Here is a 25,025-nt window from a genome sequence, read left to right as displayed (position 1 = left end):
CACCCATCTGCTGGCCCGAGAAGCTCACCCACGACAGCTAAAACGGTATGCTGGGCTCGGAACCCGCTGGGGAAATGTCAGCCCCACGGAATGGAGGGACCCAAAATAGCAGCTGGCACGGCAGCAACACAGATCGGCCCCTCCATCCACCCCTTCCTGGTGCCTGGCCCTCTAGGTCCTCCAGGAACCAGCCCTTTGCACCAACAACAACAGGGGAGCTGGGTGTGGTATACATGCAGCACTCAGGAGGCTGAGGCAGGAGGATCTCTGTGAGTTGGAGGCCAGCCTGGGCTCCATAGAGTTCAAGTCCACCCTGACTACCACAGGGAGACCCTGTCTCAAAATAAAAAAGTGCCAATGCCAAGGACGCTCATTGTGCTGTATTACACCAGGGAACACGCACCAAGAAAAGCTTCCTCCTGGGCCGGGGATTTAGCTCAGTGGTGCTGTGCCTGCCTCACAAGCACAAGGTCCTGAGTTCAATCTCCAGTACCAAAAGAAAAGCTGCCTTCTGTCCAGGCAAGTGCAGCATAGAAGCTGATGCCCCCACCTGCAGTGCCCCTCACCCTGCTATGGCTCTCATCCTTAGGCCGAGGTGTTCCCGTGGAGCCCCCGACCCTTGTGCCACATCCTCAGCCCTTTCTGTTTGTTTCTTTTTTATTTGGAGACAGCCTCACTAAGTTGCCAAGTTGCCCAGGCTGGCTCAACCTTGCGATCTTCCTGCCTCAGTCCCAAGTGCTGGATAACAGGTGTGCGCACCCCCACTCAGGGCCGGATCCTGTCCTGGTGACTAAGGCTGGGTACTTACTGCCATGCGCGCCTCTCTCCATCTTCTGCCATCGGTCGGTAGCCACGTCCCCACCTCAGTGCTCCCAGTAGCACTGAGCTCCTCTCCATCTCCCACAGCCAAGGCGAGCCGGTTCCCTGTTACATAAGCCGGGACCGAAGCAGACGGACAGACAGATGTGTAGTCACTCAAGCCCACATGAGCCTGCAGCAAGCCCAGCAGGTCTATTTTAAACCCGCCCAGCCTCTGGCCACTGCTCACAGCCTCCAAGTCACCCCAGGGCCAGGGATCCTGGGGCTCTGCTTGCTTTCTAGTGGCTTCTTAGTCCATCTCCCTACTTCTGCCATTGCCTGGCACACCCTGAGCAGGCCCAGTATGTCAACACAAGCAGCCTGGTCCTCCACTCAGTGCTGCCCTCGGAGCGGGCCTGGTGGTGGGCCTGGGAATTCCAGCTGCAAAGGAGGCGGAGGCAGGAGGGCTATGAGTTCCAGGCCAGCCTGGGCAACTTAGCAAAACGCTGTCTCAAAATTTAAAAAAATGTTTAAAGGGCTAGAGATGTAGTGGTAAAAAGCCTTTGCCTAGCATACATGAGGCCTGAGTTCAGATCACACACTGAAAAAACAAAAAGCAAAATCCTCTCCATGATATCTACTATAGACAGTTTCTGCCAGAGTTTGTTTTTTTGTTTTAGTTTTTGGGTGTTTTTTTTTTTTTGGTTGGTTATTTGAGACAGGGTCTCGCTATGTAGTTCAGGCTGGCCTGGAACTCACTATGTCACTCAGGCTGCCCACTTGTGGCAACCCTCCTGCCTCAGCCTCCCAAGTGCTGAGATTACAAGCATACAACAACATGCCCCGAGCTAGTTTTGTTTAATTTTTTGGTTTTGCTTTTGGTGACAGGGTCTCCACATAGTTCAGGCTGACCTTGAATTCACTATGTAGCCCAGGCTGGCCTTGAACTCTCCAGGATCCTCCTGCCTCTGCCTACTGAGTGCTGGGATTGCAAGCATGCATTACCATGCTCAGCTTCAAGGTGGTGTGCACTTACCTACTTGTTTATTGTCTGCCTCTGCCCAAGAGACTGAGGTCTTTACAGCATGGACCAAGGTCTCTTTTTCTTGCCTTGATATCTAGAAGAGTCCCCAGCCCACCACGGGCACTGGAGAAGTATGTGTTGAACAAATGAATCTTACTAATTAAGGAAAATCGCTCCTTACTATATAACTTGCGGGGCCTTCCGCTGAGGCGTGCGACCTTTCCTGACGCAAGTGTTCCCGGGTGTGTTTTGGAGCCTCTCCCTGTGAAGCAGACTCCCCATCAGCCATCTGGAGAACAGCACAGTGGATCCACAGCTCTGTGTGCACAGCAACCACTTGGCGATGACTGGAGATCTCCAAGTGACGTCCTGGAGGCAGACTGCCTGCCTGGCCCGGCTCATCAGACCACAGGAGAAAAGGCCCCAAAACAACCACACTTCTGCTTGGCCGAGAAAGAAAAAGACTCTGCAGAAGCCAAAGCTAAGTGACATCCCAAAGCTAAGTGACATCCCTAAGTGGACAGCCAGCAGCATAAATCACAGTCCTGAGACTGTGTCCACACAGACAGGCAAGCACTCAGGAAATCAGGGAGGAAAGAAGTCAGGCAGGATCGGGTGAAGAGGATGATACGTCGCTGTTCCCAGCAAGGAGCAGCTGCCGGCCCTGGGTGCAGGGAGACACTGCCCTGACCACACTGGGAAGAGAAAGGCACCCAACCCACTGGGAAGCCACTTCCCTATCAGATTGGCCAGGGACCAAACCCGAGCACAGGGTGGGCCCAGGGCAAGGACTGGGCCATGGCATGCTGTGAGCTGGCATGAATTACCGTGGAGGGCACTGAGTCCAACTCTACTATAGAAGGCAACCACAGGGACTGGCAGACAACTGAGCACAGCAGGCAAGGCCCGGGCTTGACCCCAGCACTGAAGACTGAAGGGTTTTTATTTTTAAAAAAAGAAGTTAGGAAAAAAACACCAATGCTGGGTGTGGTGACACATGCCTGTGATCCTGGCACTCTGAAGGCTGAGGCAGGAGGATTGAATTCGAGCCTAGCCTGGGCTATGTAGTGAGTTCAAGGCCAGCCTGAACTACATAGCAAGACCCTGTCTCAAACTGCCACCCCCCAAAATAAAAATGAAAATAGATTTAGGACTATTCTAGAACAAACTACTTGATGTATAATAAAAATACCAGCCAAGGGCCAGGGATGTAGCTCAGTGGCACCACGCCTGCCTCAAGAGTACAAGGTCCTGAGTTCAATCCCCAGTACTAAAAAAAAAAACAACCAAAATACCAGCCAAGCATGGGTGGTGCATACCTCTAGTCCCAGCACTTGAGAGGCTGAGGCAGGGAGGGGGATTGCCACAAGTTTGAGGCCAGCCTGGACTACATATGAGTTCAAGGCCAGCCTGAGCTGCATAGCAAGACCTTGTCTCAAAAAACCAAAATAGGGGCTGGAGACGCAGCTCAGTGGCACAGCGCCTGTCTGGCAAGCTTAAGGTCCTGTGTTCGATCCCTGGTACCAAAAATAAAAAATAAAAATACTAAGTACCATATAGTATGCATAATATGCTCTCTGCTAATTCAGACTTTAAAACAGTGAAAGGCGAGAATATACAGCTTGCTATTTATTTCTGTATGGGTGAAGCTAAATGAGAAGCTGGTGACAGCAGCTAACCAAGATGGTAGAGGCTTTGGAGACTTTTCTCTACGTACATTATATAAGTACGTTCATAATTTCTTCCTAGTCAGAAGGCTGAGGCAGGAGGATCACCTGAGCTCCAGCCCAGCCTGAGCTACATACCAAGTTCAAGACCACCTGAACTTCATAAGGAGACATTGTCTCAAAAAACCAAAGGAATTTCCTCCCCAAACACCACCTAATCTGCATTGACTGATTTACTTACTCAGCCACAAAGCAGGTCCTTTATCAAATACCAGTGACCCTGGGAGACAGCAAAGCTGGGGACCTCAGTGTTTGTGCCTCCACCTCCAGTGACTTCTCTCCTCCCCCCTGGAGCCCCAGCACTGTGCACCAGGTTATTTGCCCCAGCAAGTGGCAGCCACACATTGTCTGGGCCCCTTGCTCAAGCCAGGAGGTCTGAGACCCATTCACACCCGCAGCACCCCAGGATGAGGCTGCAAGTAGATTTCAGTGGCCCCTAAGCCTTTTTTTTTTTTTGGAGATGGGGTTTTGCTAAGTAGCCAACACTACCCTCAAACTCAGAGATTCTCCTGCCTCGGCCTCCTGACAAGGAAGAAATTGTGAGTGCTAGGGTTACAGGCATGTGCCACCACACCCACCTCTGCTGAAGTCATTTTGAACGGGTTTCTGTCATAGCCTAGAGTGCTGTTTACTGAAAATCTGACCCTACAGAGTTTGTCAGCTGGTTCACCACTCTGTGGGAAATGGGCTACAGGCCACCGGCCAGTCACAAGGATGCCCTGTCCTGGCTCATGCTGGTGGCTGCAGCCGCCAGGCCCTGCCCCTTCTAGCCTTGCTGTGGCCACAGCTGGGAGACACAGGTGTCAGCTTCGTGTCCACAGCTAACCCTGTGCACCAGCTTGGTCCCCAGAGGCTGCAACCTAGAGCCCACATCCAACCCTGCCCTGCCAGACACCTAAATGTGGCCAAATAAAACAGGCCACACGCGTGGAGAGCCAGGTGACACAGCTCAGACCCTGTTCAGCCCTGCAGGGGTCACCAGGACCTGGAGGGGGGTCCCCAAAGCTATCTGGGTCATGCAGTTGAACCTGAAAACAGCTCACTCGCTCTTTGGTTCGGTTTTTCTTTTTGGTACCGGGGATTGAACTCAAGACCTTGTGCTTGCTAGGTACCTGCGGTGCCACTGAGCTACATCCCCAGCCTTTTTTTTTTTTTTTTGGTACCGGGGATCGAACTTGGGTTCTTGCACTTGTGCAGCACGCAACGAAACCACTGAGCTAAATCCCCAGCCCCCTTTTTTGTTTTTTTGAGACAGAGTCTTGCTATGTAGTCCAGGCTAACCTGAAACTCAAGAAGATCCTCCTGCTTCAGCCTCCCAAGTACTGGGATGACAAGCATTCGCCACCATGCCTGGCTTCTCCTTGTGGAAGGGAGGGTGAGGACAGGAAGACACGGCTTGGCCCCCTCATGAGCAGCGGGCTCTGACCTGGGCAGCCCTTCGGTGTCCTGGGGCTGCTATGTAGCCCCACCAAAAGGCTTTGCTTCCTTCCTCTCACTCAGGAGAGAGACAGGCTCATGTTTGAGATGCCCAGATGTCAGCACAGGGCCAGGATCAGAGCAGCAGAGGGAGCGGTGGGGACAGGGACAGGAGAGCTGGGGATGTAGCAGAATGAGGGGTGAGCTGCGTGGGGACCAGGATGTGGCCTCGGCCCCCCCCATGTCTGCCTGGACCGTGAGGCCCAGGTGGTACCAGGGCTGGGCAGGTGGCGCCAGGCAAGCGGTAGGCACTTCCTGCTCCACATGCTCAGCTCAGGATCCAAAAGGCCCCTTGGACCCTGGGCTTCTTGAAGGCTGTACCTTCTGCGCCCATGCCCTCTGCCTAATCCACCTGGTGGGGCCTGGCCTGCTGACTCCAGCCATGGGCCACAGGCTCCCAGCAGCACCACACAGTGCCCAGCCCCCAAGAGAGAGCAAGCAGGCCTGTGCAGTGCTCTGAGCATTCTGGGCACCTTGAGGTGCTACTCTGCCCTAGCCGGGGGAGTCTACTCAGCAAGTGGGACTTGCCAGCCAGGCATGGTAGTGCATGCCTGTATCCCCAGCACTTGGGAGGCTGAGGCAAGAGGATTGCCATAAGTTCAAGGGACTATATAATGAGTTCAAGGGCAGTCTGAACTACATAAACAGAGCCTGCCTCAACCCGGCCCCCCCAACAAAAAAAAAGTCTTACCAGCCAAACATGGTGGCACACATCTAGAATCCCAGCACTCCAGAGACTGAGGCAGGAAGACCGCTGTGAGTTCAAGGCCAACCTGAGCTACATAGGTAAAGCCCTGTCTCAAAAAAATAAAAAGATTTGCTTTCTGACCCCACCCACCAATGCCAACCATTAACTCCCTCAAATGACCAGTGTCCACAGCAAGCCCCGCAGAGCTATAGCTCAACAGCCAATTTTTTTTAAAGTTTCACATGAACGTTTCATTTATTAAAATAATTTCTGTGAACTCTCTAATAAAATTCATTTTCCATTCTTGAGAAGCATTTCAAGGCACCATAAAATGATGGTCTAAGCACAGCCCTCTTTCCATGTGCTAAAATCATACCAAAAAAAAACTCTTGCTGTTGACCCCAGCCCATCGGCAGTGTGGAAAATGGACCCAGTCACAATCACACAGGAGCTGGCCACCTAGGAAGGGATCTACTGCTGCTGTCCCAAGCAGACAAAGATGAACCCAACACTTGTGATGAAGGGTGAGTGGGAGCCAGCTGTGGCTGACATATCTGTGACCCTAGCGCTCAGAGAGGCTAAGGCAGGAGGGTTCCAAGTTTGAGATCAGCCTGAGCAACTTACTGAGAGCATGTCTCAAAATAAAAAACAAGGGCTGAGAATGTAGCTCAGTGCGAAGGTTCTGGGTTCAATACCCAGTACTGGGGAAAGAAAACAGCCAGTGGGATGGGGGCGCAAGGCACCCTCAGACAGAGCCCTCACTTCCGGGCCTCTTCTTCGCTCAGGCTAGCGTCCCCAGGGCATGAGGCCACCAGCTTGGTCTGCAGCAACGCCGCCAACTTCTTGGAAGTCTTTTGCAGGAGGGCACTACCCGGGTGTGCACGGTGTGCATGCAGGTACAGGTCTTCCTGCGAGGGACCCGTGTGGCCACAGTCCTCACACACGTACAGCTTGTCTCGCCGCTGCTTGTAGGCGTACTGCTGATGCACGCCATGGATCTTCTTCAGGTGCGACTCCAGTGAGCAGCGTTGCGTGAAGGCCTTGTTGCACACGTCACACTTGTAGGGCCGAATGCCTGCAAGGAAGAGGGCGACAGCCAAGTCACCACCAGGTCACTGCCTCCCTCCCACCATGCCAGGAAAGGTCGCATGACCAGAAGGGGGCCGCAGCTGGAGGACCAGGACCCAGCGGTACCCAGAACTGTCTAGAGGGCGACATCTCCAAGGCCTGCCCTGCTTCTTGAGGGAGACCTGTCCTCCCCACTGGGGGCCTTCAAATTCTCAGCTGAGCATGCCAAAGGAAAGGAGATGGGTGTGGTGGCCCATAGCTGCCATTCCAGCATCTGGGAGGCTGAGGCAGGAGGGCCCCAAGTTTGAGCACAGCCTGGTAGCCTAGTATCTAAGTGAGATCCTGTCTCAAAATAAAAAGAAAGAGTTGAGGATGGGGCTCAGTGTAAAGGCCCTGGGTTCAATGCCTAGTACTGAATAAAAAAGACAGACAGAAAGAAAGAAAATTACAGCTCTTGCCGGGATGCAGCTCAGTGGCACAGCACCTGCCTGGCAAGCACAAGGTCCTGGGTTTGATTCCCGGTACAAAAAAAAGAAAATCACAGCTCCAAAACAATGCAAAATGAACCCTAAGGACAAGAATGGGCATGGTGGCGCAGGCTGAGGCAGGAGAAGAGGGTCACTCCAAGTTCGAGGCCAGCCTGGGCTACAAAGCAAAACCTTGTCTCAACCCCTCACATAAAAAAGCCAGGGGACAGCACTGGGCAGTGAGGGACCAGGGCCAGTGCCCCTCCTCCAGACTGAGTGTCCCAGGACCCCGACAGAGGCTCACAGGCCAGGGAGGGCACTCAGACACCTCTACTCATGAATTTCCTGTTCAAAATGAGGGAAAAGGGCAGGCATGGTGATACATGACTGTAATCCCAGCACCTGAGAAGCTGAGGCAGGAGGATTGGTATGAGTTCAGGGTCATCCTGGGCTACATAATGAGTTCAACGCCAGCCTGAACTACATAGTGAGACCCTGTCTCAAAAAAAACCCACAGGCATTGTGATGCATGCCTATAATCCCAGCACCTGGAGACGGATGCAGGAGGATTCTGAGTTTAAGCATAGCCTGGGCTACACAGTAAAGCCTGTCTCTCAACAAACTAAAGATCCTATCTTTGGTGGGGGTACTGAGGCAAGGTTTTGCTATGCAATTCAGGCTGGTCTTGGACTTGCTATGGACTCCAGGTGCGTGCCAGCTGGGGCCTTCCACCCTGCCTCCAATTACACCTTCACTCCCAGCCTGCCCCACTGCACACGTGTGTGTCCGCATGCCCACACACACACACCCTGCTGCTTCACCCTCCTTTTTTTTTGTCTCAAAAAATTAAAAGGAGGGCTAAGATGTAGCTCAGCATGAAGGCCCTGGGTTCAATCCCCAGTACCAGGAGAAAAAAAAAAATTAAATGCTTATCTGTAGATTTCAATTATCTTAATGCTGCCCAATGGAAATTAAAATACAAGCCACTTTATAATATTTCTGGTACTGGGGATCAAACACAGGACCTTGTGCTTACAAGGCAAGCGCGGTGCTAATGAGCTAAATCCCCATCCTGTTAATTTAGTATTTTCTAGGAGCCTTATTAAAAATCAACAGAAATACCTGAAATTATTCTTATTATACTATAACTCAATATATCTAAACCATTACCATTTCAATATGAAATCCATATTAAAAATTGAGAACTCTTAGGGTTTTCAGTTGTTGCTTTAGAGTTGTCTTCAAACTCTAGTGTCCACTGCTTTTTTTTTTTTTTGAGTCAGGGTCTTACTATGGAGCCCAGGATGTCCTTGAACTCAGAGTAATCCTCCTGCCTCAGCCTTCTGAATGCTGGGATGAAAGGCATGCACCACTGCGCCTGACAATATTTGTCCCAGCATTAGTTGTGTAGGTATGTTCCTTTTGGGAAAAACCTACACCTTTGGATTCTTGTTATTTGTGCACTTTTCTGGATATACGTTACCCTCCACGAAAAGTTCACTTTAAGAAAATATTTAAAAAGAAAAAACCAAGAAAGGTATCTGTTAGCATGGCAGCCCACTCCGCAAGGCAGGGGACACTCTTCCCAGGCCAGCACCTGAAGGACAACAAGGCATGATAAGCACTAGAAAAGAAAATCGAATACAGCAGACCTAAGACAGGCACTGTGGGGGTGAGGAGCTCCCCAGATGCTGAGAAGCCTAAACTCAGAAGGGGTGAAGATGAGGGCTCTACACAGGGCCCATTAGGAGGCTGTGGGAGGGTGGGCAGCAGCCTGAGTGGGGTTGGAGGGGTTAGAACCAGATAGATTTAGATGAGATAGTGCACGATCAAACTGGAAAGGGTTGAGATGGGATTTCCTGAGGGGTCTGTGGGTGGAGACTCAGGCCAATCTCTCAGGAAGATCACGACAACAGCAGCAGATCAACAGGGCTGGGCATTTAGCTCAGTGGTGCCTGCCTCAAAAGCACAAGGTCAGGGTCAGGGATTTAGCTCAGTGGCTTCACCTCCTGCTTCGCTCAAGGACCCGAGTTCAATCCCCGATCCCCGGTACCAAAAACAAAACAAACAAACAAAAAAAGCACAAGGTCATGAAGTTTGATACCTGGTGGGGGGGGGGGGTGGAATAGCAGGGATCAACAAATACAGAAAATGTTTAAATTTTAAAGTAAAATATACATTGCCATGAGTGTCCTTTAAACCACCCTCAATTGCTTCAAGTACACTTTCTTTCTTTTGGCTTTTTTTTTTTTTGGTACCTGGGATCAAACTCAGGACCTTGCGCTTGCGAGGCAGGCACCGGAACCACTGAGCTAAATCCCCAGCCCTCTTTTGGCTTTTTGAGACAAGGTCTCTCTATGTAGTTTAGGTTGGCCTTGAACTCATAGCAATCCTCCTGCCTCAGCCTCCAGAGTGCTGGGATCACAGGTGTGTGGCACCATGCCCAGCTCTCGTGTACACTTCTCCCATCATTGGTGGCACTTTCTGCAGCAGCTCTGGAAGTCCTCTTTCCTGAGTGTCTAGTTGTGCTTTCATGGGTGCCTCTATGTCCTGAATCAACTCAAAATGCCCTTTGTGGTCATTTTGACTTTGGGGAAGAACCAGAGTCTTAGACCCAGTGGATAAGGACACAGCATCATGTCTTTATGAGCCTGCCTTTCCTTTTGGATGGCACTCAGCAGCACCATTCACCATATTTTTGATCACACCTCATAGAGACTCTCAGGAAAAAGGATTCCAGAGCTGCTGCAGAAAGCGGCAAGGACGATGGGAGGGCATGCATACCCATGAGTTCTTTACTGTAATAAGTGGCATATAATTTAAGCAGTCACTATGTTTTTCTGTCACCCTGGTGTTTACCGAGTCAGGCCTCCTTCCTGGGAACAAAACAGAGTGCTGGAGAGGGACACAGAGCCACATGCTGGTGGCAGGGCCTAGGTGCTGACTTAGGTCCCCACCCAGCGTGTGTCAAGTGCCCCAATTCTACGAACCCCCTGACTAGCTCTGGGCCTCTCCAGAGTCCAAACAGGCTGGAGGAGCCCAGCAGGTGGCAGCATCGAGAGGGGACCCGGATGTCCCTGGTGACCTCACCTGTGTGCGTTCGGACATGCCGCTTGAGGTCGAAGGTGTCGTTGAAGCCCTTACCACAGAAGGTGCACAGGTGCCTCTTCACCTGGCTGTGGCACTTGAGGTGGCGGTTGAGCATACGCTGCAGGCGAAAGCCCTTGCCACAGAGCTCGCAGCTGTGTATCACTGAATCGCTGCATGTCCCTGTAGTGAACTGGAGTGGGGAGAGGCTGTGAGAGCCCGGGACTCCTGTGCGGACTCACAGGGGCTTGGCTCCAGGTAAGGTGGTCTCCTCTCTTCTGTACACCAGACTTCTGGTCCCCTGGCTTATAGAAGGGAACTTTCCTTGCAGGAAGGGGTGGCTCCTGGTGGCCAGGGCCCCAGCAGCCAGCTTGCACCACAAGGCAGAGCCCAGCAGTGAGGATAGAGTGGCAGAGGGAGGAGTATGGTCCTGTCCTAGTCTAAAGACTGTCAGGCCAGGGCCGGGGATTTAGCTCAGTGGTTTCACCCCCTGCTGCGCAAGCGCAAGGACCCGAGTTCGATCCCCGGTACCAAAAAAAAAAAAAAAAGACTGTCAGGCCACAGTTACTCCTTCCTGTGGTGAGTGCTGTCCATCATCAGGAGCTGGGTGCTGCTTCCTCCCCAACAGTGTGGGCAGGGATAGGACCCCTGGACCAATGGGTGAGATGGAACCCGACAATGCACAGCCCTAGAAGACCCCGCAGCCAGGGCCTCCCCCTCCTATGCCAGCTGCTGTGTACAAAGGCCGAGCCCACACACAAGAACACTGAGATGTGGGTGCTGACTCGGGTCACCACTGGCCACAGAAGAGCAGCTGGCTGAGCTGAGCCGGGCTCCTGACCCACAAGGTCTCAAACAACAGTGACACAGGGCCAGGCATGGTGGCGCATGCCCGTCATCCCAGCACTCAGGAAAGTGAGGCTCCAGCCCAGCCTGAGCAACTTAGTAAGACCCTGTCTCAAAAATTTAAAAAGTAAAAAATAAAAGAGCTAGGGATGCACCTCAGCATGAAGGCCCTAGGTTTAATCCCAGGTGAGGACTCTCTCTCTCACACACACAGTTGCTAGGCTATAGGGAATAATGACAAGAAGAAAGCCTGTGTCGTGTCCAGTACAGACACAGCTTTTCAGATTTTTTTCACTCCACACAGGGTTGAATCCCTGGACACAGAGGCCAAGCCTGTAGAGGGCTGACAATGCCGTCCATCTCCTTCCAGAAAGTTCTGCTCACATCTTCCATGGGGCTTGAGGCTCCCATGGCCCAAGGCCCTGGGGTCAGCAAGTGCGGCCCAGGCTGGAGTGTCTCAGGGAGCAGGTGTCTCCAGCCCCGAGACAAACCCAGGCACCCAGACAGCTATCCCTGAGGATGCCATAGTCCAGGTACACAGACAAGTCTCCAGGCCACAACACTGACAAGCTGGGGTGCACAGGTACCTCGGGGGCCACTGACCCTGAATGCAACCCGAGATGAGGGAAGAAAGGAGGCTGTGGCCAGGGCAGTGGGACCTGGAGACCAGCATGGGGCTCAGGATGGAGTAGGGGAGGGACAACAGCATCGGAAGTCCCCTTAGGGCCCTAATACAGCTGCACTAATTCAGACACAAGAGAGCGCCCTGGAGGGCAGAGAGCAGCCACTGCAGCTGAGTCTGTGACCCAACCAGGGGGCCACCTTCATCCCAGAGCCACTCCCCCATGGGCACCAGTAGGGGCCAAGGTTCCCCAGGTCTCTTCCTGTCCAGCCTTCCTGGTCCCTGCCTCCCTTGAGGGGACAGGGAAAGACTCTGTGTGGCCACTAACTGCCCTGCACCCTTCAAGGTCAAGTCTATACAACATAGAGGTCATAGGGGCAAAGGAAACAGGACAGACAACAAAACCTTGTAATTCCAGGTAAAGATTTGTGAAATGCTGCCAGCCTTTGAAAACCTTGCCAACTACAGTTAGAGCCTAAACTCTTTCCTTTTTCCCTTCCTTCCTTCCTTCCTTCCTTCCTTCCTTTTTGCCAGGGTCTCATTATGTAGCCCAGGCTGGTCTCAAACTCAAGGCGTTAGGATTACACAGGCGTGGGCCACCATACCCAGCAACTCTTCCTGATTGATTGACTGAGACAGGGTCTTGCTGAAAAGTCCAGGCTGGCTTTGAACTCACTATGCAGCCCAAGATGACCTCAAACTCGCAGGGATCCTCCTGCCTCACCCTCCCAAGTGCTGGGATTAAAGGTCTGCACCCTACAGCAGGCACTAAAGCCTGAGCTCTAGTTTGCCGACTTTAGTCTTTTTGGTAAATTCCTATTTTTAAAGTGTTCGGCATGGAATATGGGCGGAAAACTTCTACTGCTGTCCAGGAGGGAAAGCTCAAATCATTGGCGTTGTTTGTTGGAAAAGAGTAAAATCTTGAAGGGCACAGGCAAGGGTGCTTAGCAATAACTCAAGGGGCGCCCAGAAAAACCAAGGGATAAAACAGGAACAGGCAGGAAATGGGAATGGGGAAAAGGAGTTGCCTGTGGGCCTGTAGGTCTCTCCTACCCACGGTGACCTTTCCTCCAGTTTTCTTACTGCAAAAGCAGATATTCCGCAAGTTGATGCTCTATGGAGGCTTTATTTTTTTTTCCCATTTCTCCACCTTCCCATCCATCCCCATTTCATAGCATTTTAACTGAGTCACCATCAAGTGGCTTATTTAGGGAATTCACCCGGAGGCCAACCCCGCAATCCACCAAACTGGTGTGGTGCAGCACACCCATAATCCCAGCACTGGAGAGGCTGAAGCAGAAGGATCACCATGAGTTCAAGGCCATGGGCTACATACACAGACAGATCCTGTCTCAAAACAATCAAAAAACAAAAAGCAGACAAACAAAATGAATGATGGAAAAAAAAAAAAAAATGAATGATGGAAGAACCACTCAATGGAGCAGCTGGGGACCAGCAGGTGGCACCACACCCATGAGTGGCTCCCAGGTGCCCAGCCCAGGGCAGGAGAAGGAGAAGCCACAGCAAGAACAGCAGCCCAGTCGCTCATAAGGGAAAAGAGACCAAGAGACTACACCAATGCTTTCTAGGTACTAGGTTTGGGGTGACAGCACTGGAGGAACAGATCAGATTGGAATAGCAAGAACCTTGTCACATTCTCCTTAGAACACCAGATTCGCCTCCTTCCTTCCTTCCTTCCTTCCTGTTTATTTGCAGCACCGGAAATTGAACCTAGGGCCTTCACCCTGAGCTATATGCCCAGCCCTTTTTATTTTTATTTTCCAGACAGGGACTTGCTAGGTTGCTAAGTTGCCCAGGCTGGGCTCAAATTTTTTTTTTTTTGGTACCAGGGAACGAACTTGGGACCTTTTGCTTGTGAGGCAGGCACCAGAACCACTGAGCTAAATCCTCAGCCCACGGCCTCAAATTTATAATCCTGCCTCAAGCCCGAGTGCAGAGAGATAGGGGTGCAACCACCGCTCAGCTCTTCTTTCCTTCTTCCTGTGCCAGGCACGGAAGCCAGGACCTTGCACCTGAGAAGAGTGTGTCCAGACACTGTGCCACATCCTGCCAGGCCTGCCCATTTCTGAGTGTCCTGTCCCAGACGGGTCGCACAACACAGAAGACACAGAAGACTGGAAGGTCAGAGGACTGGTCACTCTCCCCAGGTAATCAGTCACCTGGCTAAGCCACCTTTATTAATAATAATTAAAAATGTTTCCACAGGTTTGTCCACAACTCTCTGCCTCCTAAAAGTTCAAAAATAATAGCAGCTTCCCTTCACTCCACACTACCAGCAGTAGACAAAGTTACCCCTAAGCCAAAACTTAGTCCAACTGTGGAACAAGAGACAAAAAATGCTGAAGTGGGAGTGCTAGCGCACATCCACAATCCCAGCACTCCAGAGGCTGAGGCAGGAGGATGACCATGAGTTCAAAGCTAGCCTGAGCTATATAGCAAGACCCTAATCTCAAAACAAAACAAGAGATCAAAAAGCAAACAAAATATATGTTGAAAGGGCCAGAGGTTTAGCTCAGTGGCACCAGCACCTACCTGGCAAACACAAAGTCCTGAGTTCAATCCCCGGTTCCTCAAAGAAAAAAAAAGTGTAACAAAATATATGTTGAAAGAAATACTGAATGTAATAAAAACCTAGCCTGGCTGTGTGATTTGTCATTTAACATCCCTGGGTCACAATGCCCCTATGCAACGACACCCTCTCCTCCAGCGCACAAGCAGATAGGAGCAGGGCCTGTTTTCCAGCTTCCCGAGTCCAATTCCTGCCCCACCAGTTCTTGTCTGAATGGTACAAGCAAGTCACTAAGCCTTTCTAAGCCTCCATTTCATCACCAATGATATTTGCCTCTTGGGAATAAATGAAAGACTCAAAGAAGAAAAACTTTAAACGGACCCAGCACGTGGTAATCCTACTACAATTAGACCACCTCCAAAATTCTGGGATCCTAAGAAAAACCTAGTGGGTCAAAATCCCTTGTTTCTCAATTTGCTTTTGAATCGTTCTCTATGATGCAGGGGAAAGACCAGGAACTTCTGGTGTTAACTCCAAGCCTACCCCTTCACCTGCACCTTTTTACCCCAAAAGTCTGGCAGTGAGACACAGTCCAAATCAATGTGAGAAGATGCAGACTTTAACCCCCGTAGCACTGACATCTGTGTGTTTGATGCAGAAGTCATTAATGTCTTTACTTTACAGAGCCCTGTCTCAGACCTGCCTCAGGAAGTGGGATTTACACCCTGCTACCTTCTGAAAAGGCCTGATGGTCTATCTCACCCTTAATCCAAAACTAACACTTTGCAAAAGGCTTATTAACAAAGTGGGGAACCTATCCTAGAGGATGGGAAACAACATCAGTCTAGAAATAATTGAGGTCAGGAAAGACAAAGGGTGAAGAAAGCAATTCCTGGAGCCTAGGTTGGCGCTTCTCTGCGGGATATCGGCTTTCATTTTAAAAGACACCCAAAATCCCCCTCAAATACTTCTAAAACCCAGGCCTCTGCAGCAGAACAAACCCATCATTGTATCAGGGCTTCTGAAGGGTCAGGAGCATCCAGGGAACAAGGACCTCAGTGGGCTCTGTGACCAACTTCAAAGCTGGCTGGGATCACTTACCTGTCAAAGCTCTGAAGGAAATCAACAAAAAAGGGAGACGACCCTTTATTTCCTGTTAATGCTGCCACCACACCAGTTCATTAAATTTATGGTCCTGTTTCCTGTGGGAGGACACACTAGGTCCAAAGCTATCTTCCGGTGGCCACTTGGACAAGCTCTCCACTGGTGTGTTGGCTGTGCGTTGAGTGCTCAGAACATGGCAAGTACATCTCCCACTTCCTCTGGGATTCAGACCCACTCTGGTCTCATGTACCATTTCCTAAGGCTTCGCAATACCCCGTTCTCAATGAAGAGATGACTACAGTATGGGTCCATGGGGCTGGGCATGACATAGGGGAGGGAGGAGGGAAATGAACCTCTATAGTATTTCATACTATGGTAAAAAGAAGCTTCAGATTCTTTATGTCCTGTGTCAGACTCAACAATGGCCAAAGCATCAAAGCCATACATTGACAATGGCTGCCATATTGGACAGCACCAATGTTCTACAATGCACTACGCCAATGCTAAAATAAAGATCGTTGGGTTGGGCTTTGCCACTAACAACTGAGAGAGTCTCAATGAAAACTTGGGTTAGAATTTTTCTGTAGCCTCAGAAATTTCTATCCCACATTTGAGTCCTTGCGGGCCAGGGATTTAGTTCAGTGGTTTCGCCGCCTGCTGCACAAGTGCAAGGACCCAAGTTCGATCCCCGGTACCCCCCCAAAAAAAAAGAATGGAATGCATTATGGCTCTGAGTCATTCTTGGAGCTTGGCTTAGTCTTTCTTTAGTTCACCTGGTGCCACATAATTAACCATCCTTTCTTTGCTTAAAATAGCTGCTGTGGATTCTGTTGTCTGCAACTAAACCCATGTGGTCCTTTCCAACAATAAAAATCCTCGTCAGTATTCAGATTTAAAATTGGCACAAGGTGGCACATGCCTATAATCCTAGTGCTTGGGAAGCTGAGGCAGGAGGACTACCATGAGTTCAAGGCTAGCCTGGGCTATATCGTGAATTCAAGGCCAGCCTGAACAACATAGCGAAACTCTGTCTCAAAAAAAAAAAAAAAGGTACAAGGGGTTGAGGAGGTGGCTCAGTGGCAAAGCATTTCCCTAGCTTGTTTGAGGCCCTTGGTTCAGTCTCCAGCACTGTAATCAATCAACCAATCAATCAATCGATCAAACTGGTATTATTAATAGATGATGTTCTCTTAGTCCTCCTTTCTTCCTTTTAATTAGGTTAACTTTTTTTTTTTGGTACCGGGGATCGAATTCAGGGCCTTATGCTTACGAGGCAGCAGAACCACTGAGCTAAATCTCCAGCCCTTAATTAGGCTAACTTTTATTCAGCATCCATTCCAAGCATTTCTCCAGATCTTGCTTTCCTCACTTCCTTTCAAATGCTGTCACTTGTGTCTAGGAACTGTCCCTTCTCCACTGCCTGCGCTCTTGTTCTATGTTGACTTGTGTCCACTCTGAGACACCACTCTGCCGGGTGCTGGGGATACAGCCCCAGCAGGGAGTCTTCTCTGGCTTTGACAGGAGCACTGTAGGAGGAGTCTGGTTGCTCCAATGCACAGCCAGGAGGTGAGCAGCAAGTTCCACTGGGGAAGAGGAGGGAATTTAATTCTGTCCTGGGAGATAGGAAATAGGAGGTCAGGAGTTAAGACACAGAGCTTTTGTTCCCTTCTAAACAACAGATGGATAGTTTTTTTGTTTTGTTTGTTTTTTGGTACTGGGAATTGAACTCAGAGACTCACACTTGCCAGGCAGGCACTGCACCATGAGCTACATTCCTGCCCTGCCCCTTTTTTGAGGGAGACAATTGTTTATTTTTTTAAAGCAAAACATGCATTCCTACATTTTAGATATACATGATAACATTCATCATAGGGAATTTGTACCTCTTCCCCTCCTTATATACAAAAGCTTTGTTTCCATTTTTCCTTCCATTTTCTCCTTTTTTAATCCTTCTATCCTTTCCCCCTCCCTCTTCCCTTGTTCTCCATCTCATTTGAACATTTTCTTCCCATTTCCCAATGTCTATTGTACATTTTAGAGATTGGCAGTTTTTTAAAAACTACTTAAAATCATGATTCACAAAGCCAGGTATTGTGGTACACACTTGTAATCCCAGCTACTCAGAGGCTGAAGCAGGAGAGTCAGAATTTCAAAGCCAACCTGAGAAACTTAGTGAGACCTTGTCTCAAATGAAAACTTAACAGGGGGAAGGGAGGCTGGAGGTGAAGCTTACTTAGTGGTACAGCACTTACCTAGCATCCCCAAGGCCCTGGGTTCAATCCTCAGTACCAGGGAGAAAAAGTTATGAGTCACAACAATACTTAGAACTATTTGGCCATCATTGGAGAATCCTGGGCAACCCACTGATTATCTTCATTTATAAATAAAGATAAACAAAGAGAATCAACAATTCTGTCTTTCCCAAATGAACTATCCCACCAGGAAATCAAACAGTAGTTCAGAGAAGCATCTCCATAGAAATATATCAGCCAGGCCCTGGGAGTGTGGCTTGGTGGAACAGCACGTGCTTAGCTCAGGCAAGGCCCTGGATCCTGTCCCCAGCACCGAGAAAAAAAAAAATAGTAAAGGAAAAATACATCAGCAAAAAAAATGAACAGCACTAATACCATCTGTCCCTCCCTCCCCGCCCCGCCCTGCTAAGCATTCCATGCTGGTCTTTAACTCTGTATAGCCAGGGCTGGCCTCAAACTTGTAGCAATCTTCCTTCCTCCCAAGTGTGGGATTCCAGGCATGGGCCACCATGCCTGGCTTAATACCGCTATTTTGCAATACAGAATAATCCAAAGCATTTAGGCTCTGAACACAAAAGCTGCTAACATCACACAAAAAGAGCTAACATCTAGTTCCTCTCAATGGAAACGCATACCTACTGTGACATATTCTAGCCAAAATGAAATGTCTCACCAAGCACACAACTTTCTAGGGTGACAGGAAGATGCAATTCTGGGCCAACCCACTTTCTGGTCCCCCTTCTATCTCTCTTAGGCTTGCTTTCTCTCAATAAATTTTTCCTATTCTAAAAAAGAAAAAAAGAAAAATGCAATTCTGGGTTGTCCAGGACAGGAGCTCCTAAGCACACACAGCCACTCAGCACTGAAATTCTTTTGCTGGTACTGGGACTTGCACTCAGGACCTTGTACTCACTAGGCAAGTGTTCTATATAGGGCTGAGCCATACCCAAGCCCACGGAGCTCACTTTTTCATCTCAGTTAAAAGCCACTATGCCTATGGGAGCCATACTGAACAACGCAGTGTAGCCCAACCACCCACTAGAGAAAACGCTGTGGCCCAGGAATGCTCAACGCCTTGGCAGGGCGTTCAACCCAACCCAGACTGTTGAGAACTACAAAACAAATCCACTTGCTCAGCCACAGAACAGAAAGGGAAGGCAAATGTGTAAAGAGACTGAAAGACGAGAGTCAATCAATTACAACACCAGATTAAGCAACCTGAGGGAGTACAGGAATCAGCACAATTGGTCAACAACTCCCATGCAATTGTTCACATGAGTGTGATTACGTATTACAGCTGAAATACAGTCACTCATGACTTAAAGACGGGGCACTTCCGGAGAAATGTCTCCTTTGGCCATTGTGAGGCCACTGCTTACCCAAACAAAGCAGCCAGGGGAGGGAGGGGCACTGGCATCCTTGGGACCACACCTGCAGGTGTGGCCTGTGCTTATTCCATAAGTGACTGGTGTGACATCTGAGATTTGCTTGGAAGTTGCGTTCGGGAGAATGAAGCAGTTGTGGATGGGAAGGAATGGTCACAATGGTTATTGAAGCAGGCGACAGATCTGTACTACGCTGCCTCTCCATAATTAAAAGCTATGTCAGGGAGACTACCCCAAGTTCACTCATCTGTCATTGCTGAGAGACTTGCACTAGACAGCCAGATGAGAACTTGAGAATGCTTTGAAGGAATCTAAACTCACTTTCTTTTGAAGAACCCATAGAGGAGAGCGGGGCGGTATGGGGTGAGAGGGCACACGGGACATCACTTGCTCTGGGTTGGCTCTGGACTTCGTTTCTGGGGAGACTCTGAGGGACACAGGGGTCAGCATTCCCTGGGGCTCCTCTGCCCGGAGCTAGAGACCTGCAAATGGGGCCATCACAGAAGGGACCAAGGGGACCTGGCATACACACCTTCCAGGATGTTGGTATCTCCCTCACCCTATCTGTTCTGCAAATCACAGGGCCCCCAGTGGTGAAGACAGCATTTCACAACCTGCCCCCAGGCCCACAATCTGAGACAGCTGGTCGGGCTGGATGCCTTTCCCAAGCTGCCCCAGGGCTTCCCACCAGACCCACTAGCTTGGGGAATTGCAGGTCGCTGCTACAGCAACAGCAACACAGCAGGTGGACATTAGCACACCTGCTGTGGTCACTGTCTGGTGACTTCCTGCTGGGCCACCTGGTATGCACAAAAAGCGCTAAACATCCATTACCTTAGTTAGCCTCCCTGACACTTCTGAGGCCAATTCTATTCTTTTCCCATTTTACAGATGAGGAAACTAAGGCTTCGAGGAGATACCAGATCTACGAGCACAGTTGGCAGGCTGCCCCTCTGCACCTCCAGGAGCACCCACACTTCTTGGCATAGCCCTGTAACACTCTTGGCCCATCCAAGGAGCAATCTCAGCTCTCTGGGTCCTTTCCTTCCCCAAGCTGCCCACGTGCCCTGGGGCCTGCCTCTCCAGTCTCCACAGCCTTCAAACCCACATCAGAAGGATCGTTCATATCCTCACTGGGGCTTCTGCTTTGACAATTTACTGTCCTGTTCACAGAGTTAACAATGGCTGTCTCCCCACCAACCAGGTGGAGCCTACAGTTAGTGGACACATGTACTCCTCTGTCCTCACAGCTCTATCAGGCAAGGATCATCAATCATTAGCTCCATTTTACAGACACGGCAACTGAGGCCCCAGGAACGCAAAGTTAGCTCAAGGTCATACAACTAAGCAGCTGAGAAAGCTTAACTGGTACTGCTAGAGGTTTATCTTCCTGGCCCTGTGCACAGCAGGGAGCCTCAGGTGGTAGGTGGCTTGCTGCTGTCCAGGGGCATCAGCTCAAGCCCAAACTTCCTTTGGTGCCAAGAGGCCACTGCCCACCGAAGGTCTTCAAGCTATGAAAACTAAGTTATGCAATCAATGCCCTGGGCTGCAGAGGAAGCTCAGTGGCAGGGCACTTATCTACCATGTATGAGGCCCTGAGTTCAAACCCAGCACAGCAAAAAAAAGGAAAAAAGAAAAAAAAGGCAATGTCCCACATCATGAATGGGCCTCATGCTGGTGTGGCTTTTCTCCTCGCCCAGTAAGGACACTAATTCTTAGGGAAACTGCAAGAGTTCGGCATGCCTTGATTGGTCATGTGAAAACTGCCAATGCCTCCACCCCAGGACTCGAGACTGAACCCAGGGCACCTCAACACTGAGCTGCATTTCCAGCCCTTTTTATTTTATTTTCAGGCACTATCTTCCCAAGTCACTAAGTTGCTCAGGCTGGGTGAAACTTGTGATCCTCCCGCCTCAGTCTCCCAGAGTGCTGGGATCACAATCGTGTGTAACCAACCCAGCTGGCTGCTTGGAACACATTCATACCAAGATGCCTCCATTTTCTGAGCAGAAGCAGAGAGAGCCAAACGCTGAATACCCCCAGTAAATTCTCCCAGTCAAAGGACAAAGGAAAGGCACCTTGATAACGGTCCGGAACCGAGGGCGCCGCGCCCCTCCCCCAGCACACCGCCGAGACGACCGCGGCGTTCATTCTCAGGGCTGGTTCCGAAGGCCTGCGGCGTCCCCCAGGAGTAGTTAGCGGCTGGCTCTCCCGCCCGCCCCCTGACCCCCGCCCCCCCCACTAGCTCTCAGGGGAAACTAGGCTGGGGGTGGGGGGCAGAAGGGCAAACTGGCTACAGCCGCTCCCAAAACAATGTTCCAATTGTCCTTCCGGCCCAGCGATAGATATGCAAGTGGGGCACTTTGTAGAATTTACCGGAGGGCAGCGCCACCGGTTCCCTCCCACTTAACCCCACCGGCCCCAGAACCGCCTCGGGCCAGGCGACTTTGAACTTCAGCAACAATCCTGTTAAATCCCCGGTGCAGTTGACAACATCCTCTAACGCGCCAGCTCTGCACTCCAACCCTAATTCATAACCAAATGCTCCCAACCCACCCCGGTGCCAGGTGGGGAGCCAGGAATGTGCATAGGAGAGCGGTAACCCACCCACCCCACCCCAGGAAAGTAACGGCAGCCTTCCTAGCCCGCCGGCTACCAAAGGTTCTCCCCCACCCCACCCCACCCTACCCTCCACCCTAGAGCACCCTGGAATCCTCCCCTGGCTCTCCCACCCCACCCCACCTTACCCTCCGCCCTAGAGCACCCTGGAATCCTCCCCTGGCTCTCTGGGTGGCACCATCGCCCACCAGGCAGGGCACCGGGGTCGGGTGACTCATAAATCCCCACCCCCAACCTCTAGCTGGCGAGGGAGGGGGCGGGGGCGGGGAAACGGGATTTCTTAAACCTTCGGGTGCCGGAACCCTCCGGCCGGGACAGATAATCCTGGAACTTCTACCGGGAAAGTGTAGATGGGCACCGAGACAAGGTCCCTGAAAGTTTTAGAATTCTCGACGGGGCATCGAAGCGCGACCATAGCGGGGACCATGCACTGGGTTAAAGGCGCTAACCTAGGTGAACACTTGTATCGTATCAATCAACCCGATGCACAAAGGTCTGATACAAGACACATCCAAAGCGCCCACACAGACTCCGTCTCACCTGCGCTCCAGACCCGGCCTTGGGCAAGGTCCAGATCACAAGGGGCGTAGGCTGTGACAAGTTGTCGCCACCGTCTCCTTCCCGACCCCGAGTCCCAGGCGGCCTGGGCACGCGCCGCGCAACGCCCCGCGCGCAGTGGACTCGGAGGGGAGGCGGCTGTGCCTGGTCCTCCCGGGCGGCCGGGCGTCAGGGACCGCGCTTGGAGACGCGGGCCCCGGGCGCGTAGAGGAGGCTGGCGGGCGCCCAGGGGCAGGGACAGAAGGGAGGGCGCCGGCCGGGGCGCCTGACGCCAGGGCGTGGTGCAGGTGGCGGCGGGGGCAGAGTCGACATCCTACCTTGATTTTCGACCTGGCAACCGGGCGCTGCTTCGCCGCCAGGTGTCCATCTGCGCCCCCGGCATCGCGGGGCTCGGGGGTGTCGCGCTCCGGGGCACGCGGGGACGAGCTGCTCTCGGTGCCTCCGGGCTCGCCGGTACTGCTGCCGCTGCCGAAGTCGCTGCGACTGTCTTCAGGAGGGCCGTGGAGCAGCCGGCCCAAGGCCACTACGGGGGGGGGGGGGGGGGGCGCGTCCCGAGACACGCGGCGTCAGGTCCGGGTGCCCGCGGCAAAAACCCGCCGCCCGGGACCCGGGCATCTCGCCAAGCAGGCGGCGGTACGGGGCTGGGCGAGAGAACTCAGAATTGAGGCCTCGCACCATCCGTGCGGGGGTCGCGTCCTCAGCCCCAACCGCGGCACCCACGAGGGACAGAGGGCTACGCGCCGCGCAGGACGTGCGCGCCAAGTTCCTTCGCGCCGAGGAAGGCGGGTCTGATCTCCCTGCTCCTCGGGGGGGTGGGGGTATGCGCTCCCTTAGGGTGCAGGGAACCCCTGGGGCCCTTCAGCCCACTCCCCGGGCCACTTTGATCGCGCCGCAGCCAACGGTCCCGACAGCCGGGTAAGGAGAAACTCGCACTGGGGAGGACCGCGGGGCGCCCCGGCTTCCCGGCCTCGATCCCTGCCCTCCCAGCCTGAAAGACCCCCGGGGGCTACGAGGGACGTGAGGAGAGACCGCAGCGCCCTTCCCGCCAGAAACCGCCTCCCCTTCCCCATCCCCGGCGCCCACCTGGGATGTAGACGTCCGCGCGGTTCTCATCCGGGAGTGCAGTCCAGGTGCGCGCCGCGGCACCCGGGCTCCTGCGCTTTACCAGGAAGGCTTTGGGCATGGCGAGGCCCCTGCACCGCCCGGCTCCGCTAGGCGCTGGGTCTCGGCCGCGCCCCCCCCCGCGCACCTCCCCCCCGCCCCTGCTCCTCCCTGCGCCCCGCGCGCCCGCGACTCCCGGCTCTCCGACACAGGTGTCTTAAATCGAGGATGAGACCACGCCGGGGGAAAAAGTTTCCTAAGGTGGAATAGAAAAGGCACCAGGAAACTTGGGAACGAGCATGCGCCCTGCAACATAACGGTGTCAACAAGCTCGCTACCTGTCCGACCGGTTCCGGCAGCCGCTCGGCCTGTCCCAGCCCTTCCCGCGGCATGAATGTTTGCAAAATAATTTAACGTCTCAGCCCACCCTCCTCTTTTTTAAAAAAGGAGAACATTTTTTAATCGACCCACGCCCCCTTCCCCCATCCCAAGAACCTCTGGACCAACTCTAAGGTAAACCCCAGGTCCGCTTCCTGGGACACCCCCCCCCCCGCAAGTGGGGTCTCCCGAGTTGGCCCCCACCCCACCCCCAATTGGATTTGTCCCAGACAAGCAAGCCAGAAAAAGGCCGGATTCCTCCTCGGGTCGTTCCCTGGGACTGCTGAAATCTCGGTTGTTCGAAGACGAAGTTGCCAGGAACCTCCTAAGGACTCTTAGCTGGTAATTTGGGGACTTAAGCTCCCTATCATCTGCATCAGCCCCTAAGTCAATCAGTAAATTTATTAATAAATTTTAAAAATTTTGAGTTCAGGATGTTTTAGTCAAACATTTCATTCCCCTGAAGCCTCATAGAATTCATTGGTTTTTTGTTTTTGTTTTTGGTACCGGGGATCGAACTCGGGACCTTGCGCTTTTCGAGGCAGGCGGCGGAACCACTGAGCTAAATCCCCGGCAAGTCAAACATTTCAGAACATGTTTTATTGATTTGTGTCACTCAATCTAAGAAAAACAAAGCTTGCCCTCCAGAGCAGCTTCTACCCCCAAGACCTTGCACCCCAAGAGTCCCTCCACCCCCAAAGGGACACACAATGGAAACAAAAGCCAAATGAATATTATGCAAACGCAGCTTCGAAGTTAAGTGTCCAAGCCTCGCCCACTCCCATTATTGCCGCCCCCAGACGCTCGACCCCCACATTTCTAGGCTGGGAAACACTCTCCAGAAAGGAACATACTCAGCGACACTTTCTCACTTGTTCTGCCGGGGGGGGGGGGGGGGGGGCGGTGGCTGGGAAACCTGGTGTTTGGTTTTATTTTTTTAATTTTCCATCTACCTGTATTCCTGGGAGGGAGGAGGGTGAGGAGGGGGCTGGTGTAGAAAGAGACAAAATTCCTCGAGGCGGCCGTGCGCGCCTTGGGGATCCGCGCCCCCCTCCGAGGCCAGTCGGACTCCCGCCAGCTGAGGGGTGCGAGGGCGCGTGTGGCCCGAGGTGCCCCGGTGTCCGAGGCTCACCCCGCAAACAGCCTCACCTGTCTGTAACCCGACCCGCTCCGCACCCAGCCCACGGGCCAAGAATCGACAGAGCGGTTTTCCCGGTCGTCTTCCGCCTGGCGTCGGCCTTTGGGGCCGCAGCCTGGTAACGGGTTTCTCTGCTGGGCAGGCGGATTCCCAGGGC

The 25,025-nt window shown here is 52.2% G+C and overlaps 1 protein-coding gene and 1 long non-coding RNA gene across 6 annotated transcripts; one reads left to right on the top strand and one right to left on the bottom strand.

The window, feature by feature from the left end:
* Positions 1 to 1,649: 1,649 nt before the first annotated feature.
* Positions 1,650 to 23,615, bottom strand: Ovol2 (ovo like zinc finger 2). 5 transcript variants are annotated; one of them, XM_004840862.4, is made up of 4 exons: positions 23,335 to 23,615; positions 22,569 to 22,774; positions 10,339 to 10,528; positions 1,650 to 6,788 (listed from the first exon to the last, which is right to left on the bottom strand). In XM_004840862.4, exons 1-4 carry the CDS (start codon positions 23,432 to 23,434, stop codon positions 6,472 to 6,474), a joined length of 813 nt encoding a protein of 270 aa, XP_004840919.1. In that variant the 5' UTR covers positions 23,435 to 23,615; the 3' UTR covers positions 1,650 to 6,471. The 5 variants fall into 5 exon arrangements, with proteins under 5 accessions (XP_004840919.1, XP_012926311.1, XP_012926309.2 ...); XM_013070857.3 differs by lacking the exons at positions 22,569 to 22,774; positions 23,335 to 23,615 and adding an exon at positions 22,234 to 22,450; XM_013070855.3 differs by lacking the exons at positions 22,569 to 22,774; positions 23,335 to 23,615 and adding an exon at positions 21,822 to 22,068.
* Positions 22,770 to 24,162, top strand: LOC110348343 (uncharacterized). The gene is made up of 3 exons (XR_002393494.2): positions 22,770 to 23,381; positions 23,565 to 23,865; positions 23,961 to 24,162. It is a non-coding gene; the product is annotated as an uncharacterized LOC110348343 (long non-coding RNA).
* The last annotated feature ends 863 nt before the right edge of the window (positions 24,163 to 25,025 follow it).

Source organism: Heterocephalus glaber, unplaced genomic scaffold (assembly GCF_053883595.1).
Source record: "Heterocephalus glaber isolate CG9 unplaced genomic scaffold, H.glaber_assembly_v1.0 deba00001532, whole genome shotgun sequence".
NCBI lineage: Eukaryota > Metazoa > Chordata > Mammalia > Rodentia > Bathyergidae > Heterocephalus > Heterocephalus glaber.
The sequence above is the reverse complement of the archived record's forward strand: the minus strand, read 5'-3'. Positions and strand labels throughout refer to the sequence as shown.